General features: G+C 44.7%; 2 protein-coding genes across 3 annotated transcripts in view; both read left to right on the top strand.

Moving 5' to 3' along the window:
* Positions 1 to 3,817: 3,817 nt before the first annotated feature.
* Positions 3,818 to 26,593, top strand: part of LOC132828436 (5' exonuclease Apollo-like) — a 38,266-nt gene continuing 15,490 nt past the window's right edge. The window contains exons 1-3 of one of the 2 annotated variants that reach the window (XM_060845562.1): positions 3,818 to 3,868; positions 12,677 to 12,892; positions 24,617 to 24,782. In XM_060845562.1, coding sequence (XP_060701545.1) covers positions 12,704 to 12,892; positions 24,617 to 24,782 — 355 coding nt within the window. In that variant the 5' untranslated portion in view covers positions 3,818 to 3,868; positions 12,677 to 12,703. Of the gene's footprint in view, positions 4,016 to 12,676; positions 12,893 to 24,616; positions 24,783 to 26,593 lie in introns of both variants that reach the window. The other variant, XM_060845561.1, reaches the window with a different exon arrangement.
* The window catches only part of LOC132828437 (5' exonuclease Apollo-like), a 173,720-nt gene continuing 172,294 nt past the window's right edge, over positions 25,168 to 26,593 (top strand). Inside the window, exon 1 of the mRNA XM_060845565.1 lies at positions 25,168 to 25,173. The gene's annotated coding sequence lies outside the window, so the exon portion shown is untranslated. The remainder of the gene's footprint in view (positions 25,174 to 26,593) is intronic.

The following is a 26,593-nucleotide window of genomic DNA, read 5'->3' as shown; positions in this document are numbered from 1 at the left end:
CCACCCCCACGCTGATTGATGATGTCACTTCCGCCTCATCACGGCCACTCCCACAACCACTTCCGCCCCTCACAATTCCTCATGCATGACACGTGACATCACTTCCGCCCCTCACATCATCGCTGATGCCACACGCTCAGTGACTTCCGCCACCCCTACTGCCGTGGTCACCACCACTTCCACCCCCACCAGCGCCACTCACCTGCATTCTGCTGACACACCCCCCCAAAGACCCCACTTTCACTATTCCCACCCCCCAGAACCCCGAGAGGAACACTACCTCTGCTCATGACTCCACCCCCATTCCCCCCACCACCACACCCACTCCAGTTACAGGTTCTGCCCTCACTCCCAGCTCCACACCCACACCAGATCCCAGCTCCCAGCCCTGCCGAGTTTTCACCATCCCCCCAGACCTCCTCCTCACTGAGGACGAATGATCAGTCCTCAGCAAAGGACTCACATTCATCCCCCTCCGTTCACGCATCAATGAATTTAATACACACTGTGATGTCGAACAATTCTTCCGTCGCCTCCGCCTTCAAGCTTACCTTCACAATCAGGATTCCCGCCCACTTTCCGAGGACCCCTTCGTCCACCTCCAACACACTGCATCCACCTGGATACCCCGGGCTGGTCTATTACCCGCCCTTGACCTCTTCATTTCCAACTGCCACCAGGACATTAACCACCTCAACCTGTCTACCCCCCTCCCCACTCCAACCTCTCACCCTCACAACGAGCAGCCCTCCAATTCCTCTGCTTCAATCCCAACCTCACCATCAAGTCAGCGGATAAAGGGGGCGCAGTGGCAGTCTGGCGCACTGATCTCTACACCGCTGAAGCCAAGCTCCAACTCGAGGACACCTCTTCCTACTGCCCCCTCGACCATGACCCCACCCCCCCATCACCAAACGATCATCTCCCAGACCATACAGAACCTCATCACCTCAGGAGATCTCCCACCCACAGCTTCTAACCTCAGCCAGGGAATCCCGCACTGCCCGGTTCTACCTCCTTCCCAAGATCCACAAGCCTGACCACCCTGGCTGACCCATTATCCCAGCATGCTCCTGCCTCAATGAACTCATCTCTACCCACCTCGACATTGTCCTATCCCCTTAGTCCAGGAACTCCCCACATATGTTCAAGACACCACCCATGCTCTCCACCTCCTCCAAGACTTCCGTTTCCCCGGCCCCCAACGCCTCATCTTCACCATGGATATCCAATCCCTCTACACCTCCATCCGCCATGACCAGGGCCTCCAAGCCCTCCATTTTTTTCCTCTCCAGACGACCGCAACAGTACCCTTCTACTGACACTCTCATTCGTTTGGACAAACTGGTCCTCACCCTTAACAATATCTCCTTTGAATCCTCCCACTTCCTCCAGACCAAAGGAGTAGCCATGGGCACACGTATGGGCCCCAGCTATGCCTGTCTCTTTGTTGGCTACGTAGAGCAGTTGATCTTCCATAATTACACGGCACCACTCCCCACTTCTTCCTCTGCTTCATTGCCGCCACCTCGTGCTCCCGCGAGAAGGTTGAGCAATTCATCAACTTCACCAACACATTCCACCCTGACCTTAAATTTACCTGGACCATCTCTGACACCTCCCTCCCCTTCCTGGACCTCTCCATCTCCATTAATGACGACTGAATCGACACTGACATTTTTGACAAACCCACCGACTCCCACAGCTACCTCGATTACACCTCTTCCCACTCTACCTCTTGCAAAAATGCCATCCCGTATTCCCAATTCCTCCGCCTCCACCGTATCTGCTTCCAGGAGGGCCAGTTCCACCACAGAACACACCAGATGGCCTCCTTCTTTAGAGACCGCAATTTCCCTTCCCACTTGGTTAAAGATGCCCTCCAACGCATCTCGTCCACATCCCGCACCCCCGCCATCAGACCCCACCCCTCCGACCGTAACAAGGACAAAACGCCCCGGTGCTCACCTTCCACCCTACCAACCTGCACATAAAACAAATCATCCGCAGACAATTCCGCCACCTCCAAAAAGACCCCACCACCAGGGATATATTTCCCTCCCCACTCCTTTCCGCCTTCTGCAAAGACCGTTCCCTCCGTGACTACCTGGTCAGGTACACGCCCCCCTACAACCCACCCTCTCCTCCTGGCACTTTCCCCTGCCACTACAGGAACTGTAAAACCTGCGCCCACACCTCCTCCCTCACCTCTATCCAAAGCCCTAAAGGAGCCTTCCACATCCATCAAAGTTTTACCTGCACATCCACTAATATCATTTATTGTATCCATTGCTTCCGATGCAGTCTCCTCTACACTGGGGAGACTGGGCGCCTCCTAGCAGAGCAATTTAGGGAACATCTCCGGGACACCCGCACCAATCAACCACACCGCCACGTGGCCCAACATTTCAACTCCCCCTCCCACTCTGTCGAGGACATGGAGGTCCTGGGCCTCCTTCACCGCCGCTCCCTCACCACCAGACGCCTGGAGGAAGATCGCCTCATCTTCCGCCTCGGAACACTTCAACCCCAGGGCATCAATGTGGACTTCAACAGTTTCCTCATTTCCCTTTCACCCACCTCGCCCTAGTTCCAAACTTCCAGCTCAGCACTGTCCCCATGACTTGTCCGGACTTGTCCTACCTGCCTATCTCCTTTTCCACCTATCCACTCCACCCTCTCCTCCCTGACCTATCACCTTCATCCCCTCCCCCACTCACCCATTGTACTCTATGCTCCTCTCTCCCCAGCCCCACCCTCCTCTAGCTTATCTCTCCACGCTTCAGGCTCACTGCCTTTATTCCTGATGATGGGCTTTTGCCTGAAACGTTGATTTCACTGCTCCTTGGATGCTGCCTGAACTGCTGTGCTCTTCCAGCACCACTAATCCAGATACTTGTCTTCTCAGGCAAATCCTTTATTTTGAAAGTTTTCATGTGGAGGAGCCGGTGTTGGACTGGGGTAGACAAAGTTAAAAATCACACAACACCAGGTTATAGTTAAAGACTGTGGTGCTGGAAAAGCTCAGTGGGTCAGGCAGCATCCGAGACCAGGTTCTGATCCAACAGGTTATCACTTCCACGTAATAATTTAAAAAAAAATTCAGTGGCATTATTATAGGAGGAGAAAGTGAGGATTGCTGATGCTGGAGATTCCTGATGAAGGGTGTATGCATGAAACATCGATTTTCCTGCTCTTCGGATGTGGCCTGACCCACTGTGCTTTTCCAGCACCTCGACAGCATCATTCTAGTGCAGATTGAATTGAATTCATTGTCACATGTACCAAGGCACAGTGAAAAGCTTTATCTTGTGAGTAGATCACAGAGTTAATTAGCATAGATAAGTAATGAATAGGTAAACAGCTTCAAAAACACAGGTACAGGTGACTTGAATGTTTCTGTGGAGTTGAATATTTTGCTATTTTTTGCAACCAGTGTCAACACCATACATTTGCAACTTTGAGGTCTGAAGTTCAGCTTGGCTTGTTCCCCAGTTCAGCCTCCCAGCAACCCCCACCCCTCCTCCATTCCTGATGAAGGGCTTATGCCAAAAACATTGATTCTCCTGCTCTGAAGCTGCTGCCAAACCTGCTGTGCTTTTCCAGCACCACACATTTCTACTTATGTGCAGTAGCGGCTTTCGCTAAGTCCTCCAGAGCAGGGGGCGCTGATGTCAACGCTGCGCTCAAACACGAACCTCCGCATGAATTCGGTTGTAGTTCCGCCCACAATATTTCTGATTGGACATATTCCACAGGGATCCAGGCTGAGTGGTCAGTGCAGGTGTCAGTCAAACACAGCGCAACCCGCGCGCATTGGCGGTTCATGAGGATGTCCGTTTTTGAATTCAGTGACGGTTAAAGTGAGGTGGGAATCCAGGAGATTGGCTGTTAATTTTAACGTTACCACACCGCCCAGACTTCTGGTCCGAAAGAAATATTCAAGTGATTGGAAAGTAGCCCTTATCAATTTTCATCTGAGTGTGACGGACAAACGGCCTGCACACACCCAAAGGTGCTGCCTCTTGGGTGGGGAGAACTGAATGGTGTGATTTATGGGTGCTGGGTACCTGCTGAATGGTGTGATTTATGGGTGTTGGGTACCCGCTGAATGGTGTGATTTATGGGTGCTGGGTACCCGCTGAATGGTGTGATTTATGGGTGTTGGGTACCCACTGAGTGGTGTGATTTATGGGTGCTGGGTACCCACAGTGGTGTGATTTATGGGTGTTGGGTACCTGCTGAATGGTGTGATTTATGGGTGTTGGGTACCTGCTGAATGGTGTGATTTATGGGTGTTGGGTACTCACTGAATGGTGTGATTTATGGGTGCTGGGTACCTGCTGAATGGTGTGATTTATGGGTGCTGGGTACCCGCTGAATGGTGTGATTTATGGGTGCTGGGTACCCGCTGAATGGTGTGATTTATGGGTGCTGGGTACCCGCTGAATGGTGTGATTTATGGGTGTTGGGTACCTGCTGAATGGTGTGATTTATGGGTGCTGGGTACCCGCTGAATGGTGTGATTTATGGGTGTTGGGTACCCACTGAGTGGTGTGATTTATGGGTGCTGGGTACCCACAGTGGTGTGATTTATGGGTGTTGGGTACCTGCTGAATGGTGTGATTTATGGGTGTTGGGTACCCGCTGAATGGTGTGATTTATGGGTGCTGGGTACCCACCGAATGGTGTGATTTATGGGTGTTGGGTACTCACTGAATGGTGTGATTTATGGGTGCTGGGTACCCGTTGAATGGTGTGATTTATGGGTGCTCCGTACCCACTGAATGGTGTGATTTATGGGTGTTGGGTACCCACTGAATGGTGTGATGTGTGGGTGCTGGGTACCCACCGAATGATGTGATGTGTGGGTGCTGGGTACCCACCGAATGATGTGATGTGTGGGTGCTGGGTACCCGTTGAATGGTGTGATTTGTGGGTGCTGGGTACCCGTTGAATGGTGTGATTTATGGGTGCTGGGTACCCGTTGAATGGTGTGATTTATGGGTGCTGGGTACCCACCGAATGGTGTGATTTATGGGTGCTGGGTACTCACTGAGTGGTGTGATTTATGGGTGCTGGGTACCCGTTGAATGGTGTGATTTATGGGTGTTGGGTACCCACCGAATGGTGTGATGTGTGGGTGCTGGGTACCCACCGAATGGTGTGATGTGTGGGTGCTGGGTACTCACTGAGTGGTGTGATTTATGGGTGCTGGGGTGCCCATTGGAGGTGTTGTTCGTTGGTTACCTCCTGCTGGAGTATGTTTTTGGAGTTTCTTGGATATTCTTTGGGCACTAAGTAGGGGATATTTTGAGTCTTGGGTGGTGTTTAGTGGCGGTGTTGCAGCACAAGTTTTGCAGACTGTTCACAGGCATGCTGTAGATGAGTGCATTGAATCCACTGTTTGGCTTTATTTGGCCAGAGTGGGAATGTACATGGAAGCAATTGTGCTCAGGAATTCTGTATGGCATTGTTGTGAATGAACACACTTTAAAATCAGTGAAACTTTAAAGCAGTTAATTAATCTGGAATCAAAACTGAGACTCACAGTGAGCATGAAACTATTGTCTTAAAAACCTATCTGATAATAATGCATGTCAGGAACCAAATCTGTCGTCATTAACTTCTTGTAAGCTACATGTGACTCCAGATCCATTTGTAGTGTGGTTGACTTATTTAATGCCCTCCAAAAAGCCTAGCTCACCATTGGACCACTGTGGAAACTTGCACAAGTCCAAAAAAAGCAGTACAAGTCCAATGGGTCCCATCCATATATACTCAATCATCAACAAAGTGACGAAAGGGATCGTCAACAATGCTATGAAGTGGCACTTGCACAACAATAATCTGTTCACTGAGACTTAGTTTATGGTCTGCTAGGGTCACTGAGATCTTTATCTTACTCTAACTTTGGTAAATACATGGATAAGAAGGATAAAATGCAGAGGTGAGAGTGACTGCCCATGAAGTCAAGGTGCATTTGACCCAATATGACATCAGGAGCCTTATTAACATTGGAGTCAGTAGAATTTGGGGAATGTGGGAAGCTCTTCACTGTTAGTGCCTAGCAAAAGGGAGATGGTTATTGGAGCTCAGTCATCTCAGTTTCAGGACATTGTTGCAGGCATTTCTCAGGATATTGTCTTTGGCCAGCTACTTCATCCATTGCCTTCTTTCTGCCATAAGGTCAGAAGTGGCGATGTGAAACTATCAGTGAACAATGCTGACATTACTTCCAATGACTGATGCTGAGGCAGCCCATGTCCATATGCAGTCAGACTAGGATAACCTCCACGCTTGGGATGATGAGTGGTCAGCACATTCATGGCACACAAGTGCTAGCTGGTAGCTATGTCAAATGAGGTCATTTGGTATTTCTCCTTGATATTCAGTGACAATAATGTCATTGATCGCACACTATTAAATCTCGCGAGTTAACATTGTCCAGTTACTAGTATGGCATGTACAGTAAGAAAATAGGAAATTTATTAGAATGTAATCATTTACTGTGAGTGGAATTAAATACAAAGTGGGGAAGTTATGCTTCCGTTACACAGGGCGCTGGGGACACCATATCCTTTGTATCATATTGGTCAGAGTCGAAGATTGTGCTGCTGGAAAAGCACAGCCAGTCAGGCAGCATCCGAGGAGCAGGAGAGCCGACGTTTCGAGCATAAGCTCTTCATCAAGAATGAGGGAGCAGCCTAAGGGGGCTGAGATATAAATGGGGAAGGGGGTTGTAGTTGGGTTTGGGGCTGAGGGGAAGATAGTTCGGAATGCGATATGTAGATAAAAGGATGAAGGTCGGAGTGGAGGGTGGAGAGGATAGGTGGGAAGGAAGATGGACAGGGAGGATAGTTCAAGAGGGCAGTGCCGAGTTGGAAGTTGGATCTGGGATAAGGTGGGGGAGGAGAGATAAGGAAACTGGTGAAATCCACATTAATCTAGTGTGGTTGGAGGGTCTGAAGGTGGAAGATGAGGCGTTCTTCTTCCAGGCATTGAGTGGCTAGAGTTTGACTGTGGAGGAGGCCTAGGATTTGCATGTTCTTGGCAGAGTGGGAGGGAGAGTTAAAGTGTTCAGTCACAGGGCGGTGGGATTATTTCGTGTCTGGTCATTTTATTTAAATAAGTACGCAAGTGCATTGGAACTAGTTCAGAGAAGGTTTACAAGACTAATACCTACAATGGCTGAGCCATCTTGTAGAAAAGGTTGGACAGGCTAGGCTTGTACCATTGAAGCCTAGAAGAGTTATTTAATGAAATATGTAAGATCCTGAGGGGTCTTGACATGGTAGATGTGGAGATGATGTGAGAGTATAGAATAGGGGTCACTGTTTCAAAAGAAAGGGTCCCCCATATAAACAAATGAGGCAATTTATTTTCTCAGAAGGTTGAATCTCTTCCTGAAAAAGCAGTGGAAGCAGAGTCTTTGATTATTTTGAAGGCAGAGTGGATAGACTTTTGATGAAATTTTATCAGTGTTATGCACTGACTTGGATTTGGGGTCATAATTAGATGAGCCGTGATCTTATTTAATGGCAGAACGGGTTTTTGGGACCACATGACGTATTGCTGCTTATTTGAACTTTTGCAGAAACTGATCTAGCAATATGTAAACTGTAGCTACAAGAGTAGGTCTGAGGCTAAGAATTTTGCAGTAAATAACTTCCCTCCTCTACTAAATAACTTAGCTACATCCAAAATCAGAGTTTGTTGGCATACTCTTCACTTGCTTGAATGAATGTAGATCCAAAAGCACTCAGGCATCTTGAACTATCCAAGGCAAAACCATCTGTTTGATTGGTGTAACATTCACTTCCTTCACCACTGACTTACAGCAGTAGCAGTGTGTACCATTTATGAGATACGCTGTGATGCATCTTCATGTCTTCTTTCACAGCATTTTCCCAATGTATGACCTCTACCATTTCAAAAGATAAATGTCGAAAAGACATGAAAATGTCACCACTTGCAAATTTGCCACACATTGCTCTGACTTGGAATTGTTATGTTACTTCACTGCTGTTAGATCAGAATCCTGGAACTCACTCTCTAACAGCAATGTACAACCCAGGGAATGCAGATCACTTTCCAGAGAAATTAGGGATCAGTATTATCTGATGGTCTAGCTAGCAGTGCCACGTTTTTATTTATGCATCTGGCTAGGCCTTGCTTGAGAGGTCAGCATTTGTTGCCAACCCCTAAATGCCTATGTGGCAGATAAGAGTCAACCACATTGCTGTAGGTCTGGAGTCACATGTGGGCCACACCAGGTAAGGACGGTAATTTCCTTCTCTAAAGAACATTAGTGAACCAGATGAATTTTTTTGACAATCAACAGTGGATTCATTGTCATCAGTACTCTTAATTCCAGAATTATTTTTAACTGACTCACCTGTTTCTTTAAGGAGAACTGGATTGATTTCATGGACCCTTTTGCTTTGCTTTTAGTTCAGACTCTTTCTCTCCCCCTAGCTACTTTGCAACACTAGTGAATGGGTTTATGATCCACACCAGACTTGCATTTCAGCAAAAACCATCATGAGAATGGAAGCTAACAATTCCTGGAAATCATAATGGCACTTGTAGGAACTTGGGAAGATAAATTCGTCATTCGCCCCTTGAGTGTGTTTCACCATTTAGTGAGATCGTGTCTAATCTGAGGTGTAATTCCATATCTCTGCCATTGGTCAATATCCCTTGATACCTTTGCTGAACAAAAATGTTACTGTCTCAGATTTAAAATTAACAACTGATCCAGCATCTATTGCTGTTTGTGGATGAGAGTTCACCCACCACTTGCATCAGCGCATCTGGCTGTGAACTGAACTGCAACAGTTGATCCAAAAATTTACTGGGATTGTGTACAGTGGAATTTGATGAAAAAATTAGAGCGTTTATTGCGGCTAACATTGGACCTGCTCCCCAGAAATAGGGTCTGCAAGATAAAAGGATTGGAGCAAATTACTGCAGATGCACAAATTTGTACTGAAAACAAAAATGCTGGAAATCACAGCAGGTCAGGCAGCATTCATGGAGAGAGAACAAACAAGAGTGTTAAGGGTTTAGATGGAGAGGAATTTGTTAAGTGTGTACAAGAACATTTTCTGATTCAGAATGTGAATGTACCTCCTCTTGGGAAATAAGGTGACTGAGGTGTCAGTGGGGGAGCAGTTTGGGGCCAGTGACCATGATTCCTTTCGATTTAAAATAGTGATGGAAAAGATAGACCAGATCTAATAGTTGAACTTCTAAAATGAAGAAAGGCTCATGTTGACGTTATTAGGCAAGAACTTTCAGAAGCTGATTGGGGACACATGTTTGCAGGTAAAGGTACAGCTGGAAAGTGGGAAGCCTTCAGGAATGAGATAATGAGAATCCAGAGAAAGTATATTCCTGTTCGGGTGAAAGGCAAGGCTGGTAGCTCTAGGGAATGCGGTTGAGGGTTTTGAGGGTTTGGTTAAGAAAAAGAAAGAAGCATATGTTAGGTAGAGACAGGATCGATCGAGTAAATCCTTAGAAGAGTATAAAGGCAGTAGGAGTATACTTAAGAGGGAAATCGGGAGGGCAAAAAGGGGACATGAGGTAGCTTTGGCAAATAGAATTAAGGAGAATCCAAAGGGTTTTTACAAATACATTAGGGACAAAAGGGTAACTAGGGAGAGAATAGGGCCCCTCAAAGATCAGCAAGGCGGCCTTTGTGTGGAGCCGCAGAAAATGGGCAAGATCCTAAATGAGTATTTTGTATCAGTATTTACTGTGGAAAAGGATATGGAATATATAGAATGAAGAGAAATAGATGGTGACACCTTGCAAAATGTTCATATTACAGAGGAGGAAGTGCTGGATGTCTTGAAATGCGTAAAGGTGAATAAATCCCCAGGACCTGATCAGGTGTACCCAAAAATCTGTGGGAAGCTAGAGAAGTGATTGCTGGGCCTCTTGCTGAGATATTTGTAGCATTGATAGTCACAGTCACAGGTGAGGTGTCAGAATGTGGCTAACGTGGTGCCACTGTGTAAGAGGGGTGGTAAAAGACAAGCCAGGGACCTATAGACCAATGAGCCTGATGACGGTGGTGGGCAAGTTGTTGGAGGGAATCCTGAGGGACAGGATATGCATATATTTGGAAAGATAAGGACTGATTAGGGATAGTCAACATGGCTTTGTGTGGGGGAAATCATGTCTCAAAAACTTGTTTTGAGTTTTTTGAAGAATTAACAAAGCGGATTGATGAGGGCTGAGTGGTAGATGTGATTTAGTTGGACTACATATGGTGTTCGACAAGGTTCCCAATGGGAGACTGGTTAGCAAGGTTGCATCTCATGGAATATAGGGAGAACTAGCCATTTGGATACAGAACTGGCTCAAAGGAAGAAGAGTGGGTGGTGGTGGAGGGTTGTTTTTCAGACTGGAGGCCTATGACCAGTGGAGTACCACAAGGATCAGTGTTGGGTCCACGACTCTTCATCATTTATATAAATGATTTGGATGCGAGCATAAGAGGTATAGTTAGTAAGTTTGCAGATAACACCAAAATTGGAGGTGCATTGAACAGCAAAATAGGTTATCTCAGATTCCTGAAGAAGGGCTCATGCCCGAAACGACGACTCTCCTGCTCCTTGGATGCTGCCTGACCTGCGCTTTTCCAGCAACACATTTTCAGCTCTGATCTCCAGCATCTGCAGTCCTCACTTTCTCCTACCTCAGATTACAACAGGACCAGATGGGCCAATGGGCTGAGAAGTGGCAGATGGTGTTTAATTCAGATAAATGTGAGGTACTGCGTTTTGGGAAAGCAAATCTTAGCAGGACTTTATACACTTAATGATAAGTTCCTGGGGAATGTTGCTGAACAAAGAGATCTTGGTGTGCAGGTTCACAGCTCCTTGAAAGTGGAGTCGCAGGTAGATCAGATAGTGAAGAAGGCGTTTGGTATGCTTTCCATTATTGGTCAGAGTATTGAGTACAGGAGTTGGGAGGTCATGCTGCAGCTGTACAGGACATTGGTTAGGCCACTGTTGGAATATTGCATGCAATTCTGGTCTCCTTCCTATCAGAAAGATGTTGTGAAACTTGAAAGGGTTCAGAAAAGATTTACAAGGATGTTGCCAGGGTTGGAGGATTTCAACTATGGGGAGAGGCTGAACAGGGGCGGCACGGTGGCACAGTGGTTAGCACTGCTGCCTCACAGCACCAGAGACCCGGGTTCAATTCCCGCCTCAGGCGACTGACTGTGTGGAGTTTGCACGTTCTCCCCGTGTCTGCGTGGGTTTCCTCCGGGTGCTCCGGTTTCCTCCCACAGTCCAAAGATGTGCAGGTCAGGTGAATTGGCCATGCTAAATTGCCCGTAGTGTTAGGTAAGGGGTATGGGTGGGTTGCGCAGGTCGGTGTGGACTTGTTGGGCCGAAGGGCCTGTTTCCACACTGTAAGTAATCTAATCTAGGCTGGGACTGTTTTCCCTGGAGCGTCGGCGGTTGAGGGGTGACCATGTCGAGGTTTACAAAATCATGGGGGGCATGGATAGGATAAATAGACAAAGTCTTTTCCCTGGGGTCAGGGAGTCCAGAACTAGAGGGCATAGGTTTAGGGTGAGAGGGGGAAGATATAAAAGACACCTAAGGGGCAACTTTTTCACGCCGGGGGGGGGGTACGTGTATGGAATGAGCTGCCAGAGAAAGTGGTGGAGGCTGGTACAATTGCAAAATTGAAAAGGCATTTGGATAGGTATATGAAGGTTTGGAGGGATATGGATTGGGTGCTGGCAGGTGGGACTAGATTGGGTTGGGATAGCTGGTCGGCATGGACAAGTTGGACTGAAGGGTCTGTTTCCATGCTGTACATCTTTATGACTCTAAGTCTGGATAACTCTTCATCAGAGCGCCATTAAGATAAAAGGATGTTGACATTAGGTCAGCAGAGTGAGAATGAAAAATAGGTGTGAGGTGGGAATGTTTTTGTTACCAGAGCATTTAGTCGGGGGGGGGGATGTGGGTGGGTCTCTGATTACCATTGTTCCACTCTACACTAGTACCATGCTGTATACTATAACAAGATAAGGTAAGATGTAACAGCAGGAAGAGGACATTGGCAGTTTAAGTCTATTCTGCTATTCATTATGATCGTGGACAATCTCTGCTCATTGGAGAAATTGTGAAGAAGAGCACTCTGCAGCTATCTATGTATACCACGTGTTGTTAGGTAGGAGGGTACCCAAGAGAAAGAGCTATCTTGACAGGATTCAAGCATCCAGTGCTTAAGAGTTTAAACACCAAAAAGGTTTGACATTACTGCCTAGTGTAACTGCAGCTCTTGAATTTGAAAATGATTTGTTTACTGAGGCACCTATATGCAAAACTGGTATGGAAGATAAATTTTGGCAGTTTCATGGTGGTATCTTTTTATAGTCTGAGCTAAATATGAAACTTTGATATATTTTGAAATAAAATCTGAAGACTAATCAGTGTTTTTATATATAATACGCAAGGAGATGATTGCAGAGTTAACTGGTCAGCATACTGATTCCTTGATTCAATACTACGGTGACTAGTCAGATCAAGAACTGCTTTATGTCAGTCCATTATGAGATGCTGGTTCAGTAAAACATTAAATGACAGATTAATTCATAAATTTTATCTTGAGTTACAGGGGTATTGTTTCTTATCTTGTGCAGATGCCGACTGTTCACAAATAGCGAGCAATGAATGGAACTTTGATCCCAAATACTCCGTTTGCTGTTGATTTCTGGCAGGTTCGGAAGTGCAGCCATGTCCGTTTTTTCTTTCTGTCCCACTTGCACAGTGATCATACATCAGGTCTCTCCTCCACCTGGAGCAGACCAATATATTGCTCTCCCATAACTGCCAAGTTGTTGCATTGGAAGTTTCAGGTAAGCCAAAGAGGTGAGGATTTCACTGTTCTATTTTTTTGGCTGTCATAAAGATAGCAACTCAGGATGAGATATAATCCCACATGCACTCCTCGCCTCTCTCGTACTTCACTCAGAAAAATTGTTTATGCTTGTGAATTCTGAGTATGAGTACTGCCGACTGTTTATCTGAAGAGGATCAACAGACGAGCCATTGTCCAAGTGATCTGTTTGTCTTCTATTTTTGAAAGCATAGATTTTCTAGCCCTTGACACAGTTAGATTTTCTGTGACGTTAATTATCAAGAGACATGGACACTCTCTGTATTCAGTTTAAAGAAAAAATATCTCATGCCACCAGCAATACATGTAGGGTATAAAATGGCTGCCTCAGACCCAAGCACACCCTGCCCTGCATTGAAAGAAAAATCTTCTGAGGATGTGGGTGAGCAGCCAGGATTTATTCTCCATCCCTAGTTACCTTAAAGTCATTGAACTCAACCACATTATATGGCATTTAAATCACATATATCACAGACCAGGTGAGGACAACACCTGAATGATATCAATGACCCAGTTGAGTTGAATTGTTAAAACTTAGGGGGTTCTCTTGTGATGCAATGGTAACGCACCTACCCCTGAACCAGAAGGCCTGGGTTTACGTTCCATCTCCTCCAAAGGTGTGTAATCGCATCTCTGAACAGGTTGATTAGAAAAATAGGTGAACAAAAAAAATTATAACTATACAATGTCATTTATATTAGCCCATTAAAGCCAATACTTATTAAATTTCATTTTACAGTGTGCTGTTGGGCTTTGTAAACACAGATCTCTGGGCGACAAATTTAATTCCATAGCTGGTCGACCGTTGCAGTGCCGATCATTCTTTGTTCCTTCACCTTGTTTATTCTTTCTTGACATCCCTTGTTTGTCTAGTTTCACTTCAATGCCATCTGCTTTTTTTCTGCATTTTCAAGTTCCATTGTACATCTTGCTGCGAATCACATTACAAAAGACTACGGATTCCACCCAAATCCTTTATTTCTCTTTTCCTACAGTTTCCTGTTCCACTACACTGAAATTGCCATGGGCCTCTCACACTTGCTCCAGATCTCACTGCAGCCTTTTGAGACTTTTCTGGAATTTTGGCAATCACTTTTAAAGATGTTGCCCTTCATTATCGTGCCAAGCTCCTCAGACTTTTCCTTGTCAGGTGCAGAAGGTTCATGGATGCTTTCCTCGTTAGAATATTCTCGTTTGTCCCCATCCTCAGTTTTTGCACTGAGATAGAGTCATAGAGATGTATAACATGGAAACAGTCTTTCGGTCCAAGTCGTCCATGCTGACCAGATATCTCAACCCAATCTCCTCCATCTCCTTTGGCTTCTCCATCTCCTGCTGCCTTGCTGATCTTTGAAGGGCCCTATTCTCTCCTTAGTTACCCTTTGGTCCTTAATGTATTTGTAAAAACTGTTTAGATTCTCCTTAACTCTATTTGTAAAAGCTATCTCATTTCTCCTTTTTGCCCTCCTGATTTCCCTCTTACGTACACTCCTACTGCCTCCATACTCTTGTTAGGATTCGTTCGCTCTGTCTTGTCTGTACCTGACATATGCTTCCTTCTTTTTCTTAGCCAAACCCTCAATTTCTTTAGTCATCCTGCATTCCCTACACCTACCAGCCTTTCCTTTCACCCGAACACCCGATCTCATTTCTGAAGGCTTCCCACTTTCCAGCTGTCCCTTTACCTGCGAACATCCGCCCCCAGTCAGCTTTTGAAAGGTCTTGCCTAATACTGTCAAAATTAGCCTTTCTCCAATTTTGAACTTCAACTTTTAGATCTGGTCTAACCTTTTCCATCACTATTTTAAAAACTAAGAGAGTTAAGGTCGTTTGCCCCAAAATGCTCCCCCATTGACACTTCAGTCACCTGTCCTGCCTTATTTCCCAAGAGTAGGTAAAATTTTAACATAGAACATTGCAGTGTAGTACAGGCCCTTCAGCCCTCGATGTTGCGCTGACCTGTCATATCAATCTGAAGCCCATCTAACCTACACTATTCCATGTACGTCCATATGCTTGTCCAATGCCGATTTAAAGTTGGTGAATCTTCTACTGTTACAAGCAAAGCACCCCATACACTTACTACTCTCTGAGTAAAGAAACTACCTCTGACATCTGTCTTATATCTATCACCCCTCGAATTAAAGCTATTCCCCCTCGTGCTCTGTCACCATACTTGGAAAAAGGATGGACAGGGATAACCTCTCTAACCCTCTGATTATCTTATGTCTCTATTAAGTCACCTCTCAGCCTTCTTCTCTCCAACGAAAACAGCCTCAAGTCCCTCAGCCTTTCCTCGTAAGACCTTTACTCCATACCAGGCAACATCTTAGTAAATCTCCTCTGCACCCTTTCCAAAGTTTCCACGTTCTTCTTATAATGCGGTGACCAGAAACATACACAATACTCCAAATGCGGCCGCACCAGAGTTTTGTACAGCTGTAGCGTAATCTCATTGTCCCGGAACTCGATCCCTCTATTAATAAAAGCTAAAATACAGTATGCCTTCTTAACAACCCTGTCAACCTGGGTGGCAACTTTCAAGGATCTGTGTACCTGGATACCGAGATCTCTCTGCTCATCTACACTGCCAAGAATCTTACCATTAGCCCAGCACTTTGCATTCCTGTTCCTCTGACCAAAGTGAATCACCTTACACTTGTCCACATTAAACTGTATTTGCCACCGCTCAGCCCAGCTCTGCAGCTTATCTATGTTTCTCTGTAACCTACAATATCCTTCGTCACTACCCACAACTCCACAACCTTAGTATCGTCTGCAAATTTACTAACCTACCCTTCTACGCCCTCATCCAGGTCGTCTATAAAAATGACGAATGGCAGTGGACCACTAGTAACTGGACTCCAAGATGAGCATTTCCCATCAACCACCACCCTCTGTCGTCTTTCAGCAAGCTAATTACTGATCCAAACTGCTATATCTCCCACAAACCCATTCTTCCGCATTTTGTACAATAGCCCACTGTGGAAAACCTTATCGAACGTCTTGCTGAAATCCATATACACCACATCAACCGGTTTACTCTCATCTACCTGTTTGGTCACCTTCTCAACGAACTCAATAAGGTTTGTGAGGCACGACCTACCCTTCACAAAACCGTGCTGACTATCCCTAATCAAATTATTATTTTCTAGATGATTATAAATCCTATCTCTTATAACCTTTTCCAACACTTTACCAACAACTGAAGTAAGGCTCACTGGTCTATAATTACCTGGGTTGTCTGTACTCCTCTTCTTGACAGGGGAACCACATTTGCTATCATCCAGTCTTCTGGCACTATTCCTGTAGACAATGACGATTTAAAGATCAATGCTAAAGGCTCGGCAATCTCCTCGCAGGCTTCCCAGAGGATCCTAGGATAAATCCCATCTGGCTCAGGGGACTTGTATATTTTCACACTCTGCAGTATTTGTAATACCTCTTCCTTGTGAACCACAATCCCACCTAGTCTAGTAGCCTGTATCTCAGTATTCTCCTCGACAATATTGTCGTTTTCTGGAGTGAATACTGTCAAAAAATATTCATTTAGTGCTTCCCCTACCTCCTCTGACTCCACACTCAACTTCCCACTACTCTCCTTGATTGGCCCTAATCTTACTCTCATCATTCTTTTACTCCTAACATACCTATAGAAGGCCTTAGAGTTTACCCTGATATGTAATTAAACTGCAGTGATATGTACTTCTTGTCAGATGTGGGAGGTTAAAGAGAGTTTAAGGGTTACTGCGGATTATATCTGCCAACAACTTCTCATGTCTCCTCCTGGCTCTTCTGAGCTCTCCCTTTAGGTCTTTCCTGGCTACCTTGTAACCCCTAAGCGCCCTAACTGAGCCTTCACATCTCCTAACATGAGCCCTCTTCTTCCTCTTGACCAGAGATTTCACTTCCTTCGTAAACCACAGCTCCCGCGCTCTCCAGCTTCCTCCCTGCCTGACAGGTACGTACTTATCTAGGTATCCAAGATGGAGGATGGGAAACATTTCTGGTTGTAAGAGCTGCTCCTGTTTTTTTGAGGTGTTTTAGGTGTTGGAGGTGATTTCCTCGAATTCCAGGAGCAGCAATTACTGTTTTATATGCTGTTGCATTGTTTTGGAACTTTGGGAAAAAAAAGTCAAACCAACAGCAGTTTAAAAGGGAGAAGAGCAGACAAAGGAATCACATGGTGAGGACAGTGCGAGAGAGAGAGAGAACCTGCACAGTTACTGCCTTTGCTGTTTGAATTCGTGTATTGCTGGACATGGGAGTGCATCTGGTAAAATTGACAAACAGTGAAATTCACAAACTAATCTGGGAGGAACTGTTGGCCGAAGTTCACAGGACAGCATCATATAAGTTAATTGTTGTTTTAAGTCTGTCCAAGAGAAAGGCTGCAATAGTGAGTACAGTGGATTCTTTCTTGATTATATGTTTTTGGAGATAAGTCTCTTGATTAAACTTATAATATAAGCCATAGATATTAATTTAACCTGGGGTAGTGTTTGTAGAGGAATAAGACGGTGTTATTTTCTGTGATGGATGGCAGTTATAGGAAGGGGGGAAAGTCTCAGATACAGTCACATAGTCACAGTTAACTCCAGGAAGGGTGAGAGAGGTCGACAACTAGGGCAGGAGTCTTTTGTGGATATACCCATTTCAAACAGGTATGCTGCTTTGGAAAATGTGATGGATTCTCAGGGGAACGCAGCACGAACAGCCAAGTTTATGGTATTGAGACTGGCTCTAATGCAATGAGGGGTATGTTGGCTTCCAAGAGATCAATTGTGTTCGGGGATTCTGTAGTCAGAGGTACTGACAGAAGTTTCTGTGGCCAGCAGAGAAAAAGCAGAATGGTGTGTTGTTTCCCTGGTGCCAGGATCAAGGATGCCTCAGAGAGGGTGCAGAATGTTCTCACGGGGGAGAGGGGCCGGCAATTGTCCACTTGAAACCAACGACATTGGAAGGGAAAACGTTAAGATTCTGAAGGGAGATTACAGAGAGTTAGGCAGAAATTTAAAAAAGAGATCCTCAAGTGTAGTAATATCTGATTACTCCCAGTGCTACGAGTTAATGAGGGCAGGAATAGGAGGATAGAGCAGATGGATGCATGGCTGAGGAGCTGGTGTATGGGAGAAGGATTCACATTTTTGGATCATTGGAATCTCTTTTGGGGTAGAAGTGACCTGTAGAAGAAGGATGGATTGCACCTAAATAGGAAGGGGACTAATATACTGGCAGGGAAATTTGCCAGAACTGCTTGGGAGGATTTAAACTAGTAAGGTGGGGTGGGGGGGATATCTAGAGAGATAGTGAGGAAAGAGATCAATCTGAGACGGGTACAGCTGAGAACAGAAGTGAGTCAAACAGTCAGGGCAGGGACAAGGTAGGACTAATAAATTAAACTGCATTTATTTCAATGCAAGGGGCCTAACAGGGAAGGCAGATGGTTAGCAACATGGCATGGTTAGCAACATGGGACTGGGATATCATAGCAATTACGGAAACATGGCTCAGGGCTGGGTAGGATTGGCAGCTTAATGTTCCAGGATACAAATGCTGCAGGAAGGATAGAAAGGGAGACGAGAGAAGGGAGAATGGCATTTTTCATAAGGGATAGCATTACAGCTGTGCTGAGGGAAGATATTCCTGGAAATACATCCAGGGAAGTTATTTGGGTGGAACTGAGAAATAAGAAAGGGATGATCACCTTATTGGGATTGTATTATCGACCCCCCAATAGTCAGAGGGAAATTGAGAAACAAACTTGTAAGGTGATCTTAGCTATCTGTAAGAATAATAGGGTAGTTATGGTCGGGGATTTTAATTTTCTAAACATCGACTGGGACTGCCATAGTGTTAAAGGTTTAGATGGAGAGGAATTTCTTAAGTGTGTACAAGGCAATGTTCTGATTCAGTATATGGATATACCTGGAGATTCCTGAAGAAGGGCTTATGCCCGAAAGGTCGAATCTCCTGTTCCTTGGATGCTGCCTGACCTGCTGCGCTTTTCCAACAACACATTTTCAGCTATGGATATACCTACTAGAGAAGGTGCAAAATTTGACCTACTCTTGGGAATAAGGCAGGGTGGGTGACTTTGGGGTCAGCGACCATAATTCTATTCGTTTTAAAATCGCGATGGAAAAGGATAGACCAGACCTAAAAGTTGAAGTTCTAAGTTGGAGAAGGGCCAATTTTGATGGTATTAGGCCAGAACGTTTGAAAGCTGATTGGAAGCAGATGTTCGCAGGAAAGGGACGGCTGGAAAATGGGACGCCTTCAGAAATGAGATAGCAAGAATCCAAAACAAGTATATTCCTGTTCGGGTGAAAGGGAAGGTTGGTAGGTACGGGGAATGCTGGTTGACTAAGGAAATTGAAAGTTTGGTTAGAAAAAGAAAGAAGCATATGTTAGGTAGAGACAGGATAGATCAAGTGAATCCTTAGAAGAGTAAAAAGAAAGTAGGAGTATACTTAAGAGGGAAGTCAGAAGGGCAAAACAGGGACATGAGATAGCTTTGGCAAATCGAATTAAGGAGAATCCAAAGGGTTTTTACAAATTATTAAGGACAAAAGGGTAACTAGGGAGATAATAGGGCCCCTCAAAGATCAGCAAGGCGGCCTTTGTGTGGAGCCTGAGAAAATGGGGGAGATACTAAATGAATATTTTGCATCAGTGTTTACTGTGGAAAAGGATATGGAAGATATAGACTATAGGGAAATAGATGGTGACATCTTGCAAAATGTCCAGATTACAGAGGAGGAAGTGCTGGATGTTTTGAAACGGTTAAATGTGGATAAATCCGCAGGACCTGATCAGGTGTACCCGTAAACTTTGTGGGAAGCTAGAGAAGTGATTGTTGGGCCTCCTATATCATCGATAGTCACAGGTGAGGTGCCGGAAGACTGGAGGTTGGCAAACGTGGTGCCACTGTTTAAGAAGGGTGGTAAGGACAAGCCAGGGAACTATAGGCCAGTGAGCCTGACCTCGGTGGTGGGCAAGTTGTTTGAGGGAATCCTGAGGGACAGAATGTACATGTATTTGGAAAGACAAGGACTGATTCAGGATAGACAACATGGTTTTGTGCATGGGAATTCATGTCTCATAAACTTGATTGAATGTTTGAAGAAGTAACAAAGAAGATTGATGAGGGCAGAGCAGTAGATGTGATCTGTTTGGGCTTCAGTAAGGCATTCGACAAGGTTCTCCATGGGAGACTAATTAGCAAGCTTAGAACTCATGGAATACAAAGAGAACTAGCCATTTGGTTACAGAACTGGCTCAAAGATAGAAGACAGAGGGTGCTGGTGGAGGGTTGTTTTTCAGACTGGAGGCCTGTGACCAGTGGAGTGCCACAAGGATCGGTGCTGGGCCCTCTACTTTTCGTTATTTACATAAATGATTTGGATGCGAGCATAAGAGGTACAGTTAGTAAGTTTGCAGATGACACCAAAATTGGAGGTGTAGTGGACAGCGAAGAGGGTTACGTTAGATTACAACAGGATCTGGACCAGATGGGCCAAAGGGCTGAGAAGTGGCAGGTTGAGTTTAATGCAGATAAATGCGAGGTGCTGCATTTTGAGAAAGCAAATCTTAGCAGGACTTATACACTTAATGGTAAGGTCCTAGGGAGTGTTGCTGAACAAGGAGACCTTGGAGTACAGGTTCATAGCTCCTTGACAGTGGAGTTGCAGGTAGATAGGATAGTGAAGAAGGCTTTTGGTATGCTTTCCTTTATTGGTCAGAGTATTGAGTTCAGGAGTTGGGAGGTCATGTAGTGGCTGAACAGGACATTGGTTAGGCCACTGTTGGCATATTACATGTAATTATGGCCTCCTTCCTATCAGAAAGATATTGTGAAACTTGAAAGGGTTGAAAAAAGATTTACAAGGATGTTGCCAGGGTTGGAGGATCTGAGCTCCAGGGAGACGCTGAACAGGCTGGGGCTGTTTTCCCTGGAGGGCCGGAGGCTGAGGGGTGACCTTATAGAGGTTTACAAAATTATGAGGGGCATGGTTAGGATAAATAGACAAAGTATTTTCCCTGGGATCAGGGAGTCCAGAACTAGAGGGCATAGGTTTAGGGTGAGAGGGGAAAGATATAAAAGAGACCTAAGGGGCAACTTTTTCACGCAGAGGGTTGTATGTGTATGGAATGAGCTGCCGGAGGATGTGGTGGAGGCTGGTACAATTGCAACATTTAAGAGACATTTGGATGGGTATATGAATAGGAAGGGTTTGGAGGGATATGGGTTGGGTGCTGGCAGGTGGGACTCGATTGGGTTGGGATATCTGGTTGGCAAGAACGGGTTGGACTGAAGGGTCTATTTCCATGCTGTACATCTCTATGACACACAGGAGCTTTTCCTTGAACGCTCCACGTTTCTAATGTGCCCATCCCCTGCAGTTTCCTCCCCAACCTGTGCTTCCCAAATCTTGCCTAATTGCATCGTAATTGCCTTTCCCCCAGCTGTAACTCTTGCCCAGTGGTATACCCCTGTCCCTTTCTATCACTAAAGTAAACAGAACAGAATTGTGATCGCTATCACCAAAGTGTTCACCCAGTTCCAAGTCTAACACCTGGCCGGGCTCATTATCCAGTACCGAATCTAATGTGGCTTCACCCCTTGTTGGCCTGTCTACATACTGTGTCAGGAAGCCCTCCTGCACATACTGGACAAAAACTTACCCATCTATAGTATTCGTACTATATTGTTCCCAGTCAATATTTGGAAAGTTGAAGTCCCCCATGTCAACTATCCTGTCTCTCTCATTCCTATTAAGAATCTCTTTCCTCTCCTTTCCTCTACATCTCTGGAACTATTCGGAGGCCTCTAGAAAACTCCCAACAGGGTGACCTCTCCTTTTGCGCCTTCTCATGTAGTTGCATTCACATATTGAATGAGAAGAATTTTTTGTACAACTTAACAAATTCCTCTCCATCTGAACCCTTAGTACTAAGGCAGTCCCAGTCTATGTTTGGAAAGTTAAAATCCCCTACCAAAGCCATCGTATTATTCTTACAGATAACTGAGATCTTACAAACTTATTTCTCAATATCCTGCTCGTTATTAGTGTGTCTATGATAGTTGATCATCCCTTTTTTATTTCTTAGTTCCATCCAAATAGCTTCCCTGGATGTATTTCCTGGAATATTGTCCCTCAGTACTGCTGAAATGTTATTCCTTATCAAAAACGGCATTGTCCCTCCTCTCTTGTTTCCCTTTCTGTCATTCCTGTAGCGTTCGTATTCTAGGACATTAAACTGCCAGTCCTGTCCATCTCTAAGCCATGTTTCAGTAATTGCTATGATATCCCAGTCCCATGTTCCTAACCATGCCCTGAGTTCATATGCCTTCACTGTGAGGTCCCTTGCATTGAAATAAATGCAGTTTATTTTAAAATCCCTACCTTGTTCTCTGCTTTGTCCCTGCCTGCCTTAACTGTTTGACTCACTCCTTTTCGCAAATATACCGGTCTCAGATTGATGTCCTTCTTAACTATCTCACTGCGTCCTCACCCCCCCCCCCCACCCCACTAGTTTAAATCCTGTCGTGCAGCTCTAGCAAATCTTCCTTCCAGTATGTTAGTCCCCTTCCAATTCAGGTGCAATCCGTCCTTCTTGTACAAGTCAGTTCAACACCGGAAAAGATTCTGATGATCCAAAAATGTGAATCCTTCTCCCATACACCAGCTCCTTAGCCATGCGATCATCTGCTCTGTCCTCCTATTCACACTCTTCCCCAGCTTGTAGCACCAGGAGTAATCCAGATATAACTTTTCTTGAGGATCTCCTTTTTAAATTCCTGCCTAACTCTTTATGTTCTCCATTCAGAATCTGATCCTTTTCCCTTCCTGTGTCATTTGTTCCAATGTGTACAATGACCTCCTTCCGGTCCTTCTCCCCCTTGAGAACATTCTGACCCTCTCTGAGACATCCTTGATCCTGGCACCAGGGAGGCAACACCCCATCTGATTTTTCACTGGTGGCCACAGAAGTGTCTGTCTGTGCCTCTGACTAGAGAGTCCCCTAACACAAATGATCTCTTGGATCCCGACATATCCCTCATTGCATTAGAGCTAATCTCGATTTCAGAAACCTGGCTGTTCGTGCGACATTCACCTGGGAATCCATCACCCCGTATATTTTCCAATGCAGTATACTTGTTTTAAATGGGGATAGCCATAGAAGAATTCTACACTATCTGCCTACCTCTCTTACCTTTCCTGGAGTTAACCCATCTATGTGACTGTATCTGCAATGTTTCTCCCTTCCGATAATCCTTGCTCGTGTAAATTCCTCATTGCCTCTAACCGTCTCTGGTAGAACTTGCAACCAACAGCATTTATTGCAGATATAATCCTTAGTAAGACAAACTCTCCCTAAACTCCCACTTCTGACAATAAGAGCACATCACTCTCCTGAGGGCAGTTTTTGCTTCTTTCAGTCTACATACTTAGAAAATAGTACTATCTTATTCCACTATAAGACACTGCTCCAGGTTAACTTAATACTTATGGCTTATATTTTTAAATTTAATCATATCCCAATAAAACATATAATCAAGAAAGATCCCATTCTACTCACTACTGCAGGCTTACTGTAAGGCCACACTTAAAAATATGCACTTATCTGTTTCTGTGCTGTGACCTCTCCCAAACAGGTTCCTCCAATCCCAGACGCACGTCTCTCTCTCTCTCCCTCTCTCTCTCTCTCTCTCCCCTGCACTGTCTGACCATGTGCTGCCTTTGTCTGTTCCTTTCCTTTTAAAAGTGCTGTTAATTTTTCTTTCTTTTTCTCCAAAGTTCCAAAATGCACTAACAGCATATAACACACTGATTAATTTCAAGTTCCATCTTCCCTACCAAAAATGATTCTCTTCCCCTTTCGACTTCATTTCCACATTGACTCCTTTAACATGTCACTATCCCCTGAATTTATCAGACAGGCCTTCTTGATTGTCCAGTTCTGTCTCATTGATTGAGTTCCCTCAGACTATTTTGAATTTTCCCTCTTACGTTCTGTTCCTCACCTGATCCTGCATCCTTTCCACAAAGTAACAGCCTCCAAACCTTTTCAAATTTTACCTTTTCCCTCTCTGGTTTGCCATTTGCTATAACTTACAGTTTTCCTAAACTCTGTAATTGCTCAGACTTGCTGGCCAGTAACATCATTGTCACTTGATCCTCATAGGTCAAAACTGGCGTACTTTGATAGAACACCTGCACATGTTTTGAAGCTCAAATGTAACTGGTTTGGAAACTGTCCAGTACTGCACTATGAAATTGGCTTTGAGTCTTTGTTGTTTAAAGTTAGTATTTGTTCTTGGCAAAGTGCATGCATTATGACAATGTTGTTGAATTACTCCAACCAGTTCTAAACTGTTAATTACTCCTGCATGTCACCCTTATTCTTTTCTCAGTCTCTCCCCTTCTGCCTTTGTTTTATGTTTTGAGTGGACTACATCTTTGGACTAGGTCTGCCAAAAATAAAAACTATTTGTGTTGTTTCTGCCTCTAACTGACTTGTGTCCTGGCCTTTTCATCCCAGCTGCAATGACCTATCTCTCCCTTGAACCAGTATGGAACGTTTTTTTTCTGTTCTCCTCCTTAAGCTGATCTCATTTATGAAATTTCATTATTTGCCTTGACGTGTTTGTTTTATTTATTTATTTTTTTGTTAGGTGGATGAAATCTGGATCCACCCATTGGAGTTAGGGGAGAGTCACCTCCTATATCTTGATGAATTTGGGAAAGAGACAATGACTGTGACATTGATTGACAGCAATCACTGCCCTGGCTCCGTCATGTTTCTCTTTGAAGGTTATTTTGGCATAGTTCTGTATACAGGTATGACAAATATCTTCTAAACGTATGTTATGATCTATTCATTGTATTGTAGATTATTTACAAATGCATCTGTTTCAAGTCAACTTTATTCTATGTTGCTAAATGTGACACAAGGGACAATTTGGAGTTTTGGTTTTATTTGATCATGCCATGTGAGTGACACTGGCTGGCCAATATTTATTGCCCTTTCCCAATTGCCCTGGAGAAGGTGGCAGTGAACTGCCTTTTTTGGACTTCTGCAGTTTTTCTGATGTAGATATAACCACAATACTATGAGGGAGGGAGTTCCAGAATTGTGACCCAGTGAAGGTGAAGCAGTGGATCTGTAGCTCCACATCATGGAAGCCATCCAAGTCCAAGCATTGTGTATGGCTTGGTGGGGAAGTTTCAGGTGGTTATGTTCCCATGCATCTGATGCCCTTGTCCTTTGAAGTGATAGAGGCTTGTGTTTGAAAGGCGCTTTTCAGGGAACCTCTGTGAGTACACAGAGATGATACACAGGCTGCCACTGTAAATGGTGGAGGGAGTGAAGGTTTATGGATGCCGTGCCAATCAGGGGAGCTGGTTTGTCATGAATGATGTTGAGCCTCTTGAGTGTTGTTGGAGCTGTACTCATCTAAGAAGGTGGAGACTATTCTTCTCTTGACTTATGCCTTGTCAAAGGTGGACAGGCTTTGGAAAGTCAGGAGTTGAACCACTTGCAGCATAGTATTTAGTCTCTGAACTGGTATTGTAGCCAAAATACTTATATGGCTGGTCCAATTCAGTTTCTTGTCAGTGATAACCATCCGGATATTAATATTGGGGGTTTCAGTGATGGTTTCAGTAGAATGTTAAGGAAGGTGATTAGACCCTTGCTTGTTACAGATGGTTATTGACTTGCATTTTGTGTGATGCACAAATCGACCCAAGCTTGGATGCTCTCCAGGTCTGACTAAATATGAATATGGGCTGTTTCATTACCTGAGGAGTCATGATTGTTATTAAATATTGTACAATTATCTGTGAAAATGCTATTTCTGACTTTATGATGGAAACAGCTGAAGATGATTGCGCTTAGGACACTACCTTGAAGAACTGGCCTAGTGGCATTATCACTGGACTATGAATGCAGAGACCCAGATAATGTTCTGGGGGCCAAGCTTTTTGTTTGACAGATAGCAGGATTTAAATTTAACCAAAATCTGGGATTAACAGTCTATTGATGACCATTAAACAGTTGGCAATTGTCAGAAAAACCCACTTAGTTCACCAACGTCCTTCAGGAAAGGAAATAAGACATCCTTACCTGGCCCACATGTGACTCCAGACCCACAACACTATGGCTGTTTCTTAGCTAGACTATTAGGGAAGTGTAATATATACTGGCATAACCAGTGATGTCCACGTTCCATTAAAAAAAATTCTGTTGTAGCTGATGACCCATAGAACCTCATAGTTGTCCAGTTTTGAATTGCTGATCTGTTTAAAATGTATTACATTTAACTTGATGATGGCACCAGGCAACATGATGCAGAATATCTTCAATTTGAGTTGGGACTTTACAAGGACAATGCAGTAGTTACTTCTATCAATATGGTCATGCATAGGTGAATCTGTGACAGCTTGATTGATGATTATTAGGTTGGGGAGACTTTCCCTTTTGTAGGTTCCCTCACCACCAGTGGCAAACCCAGCAGACATGTCATAGAGTCCTAGAGCTGTACAACACAGAACAGACCCTTCGGTCCAACTTGTCCACGCTGATCAGATATCCTAATTAATCCAGTTCCATTTGCCAGCACTTGGCCCATATCCCTTTAAACCCTTCC

Source organism: Hemiscyllium ocellatum, chromosome 26, assembly GCF_020745735.1.
Source record: "Hemiscyllium ocellatum isolate sHemOce1 chromosome 26, sHemOce1.pat.X.cur, whole genome shotgun sequence".
In the NCBI taxonomy this organism is placed as follows: Eukaryota; Metazoa; Chordata; class Chondrichthyes; order Orectolobiformes; family Hemiscylliidae; genus Hemiscyllium; species Hemiscyllium ocellatum.
The sequence above is the reverse complement of the archived record's forward strand: the minus strand, read 5'-3'. Positions and strand labels throughout refer to the sequence as shown.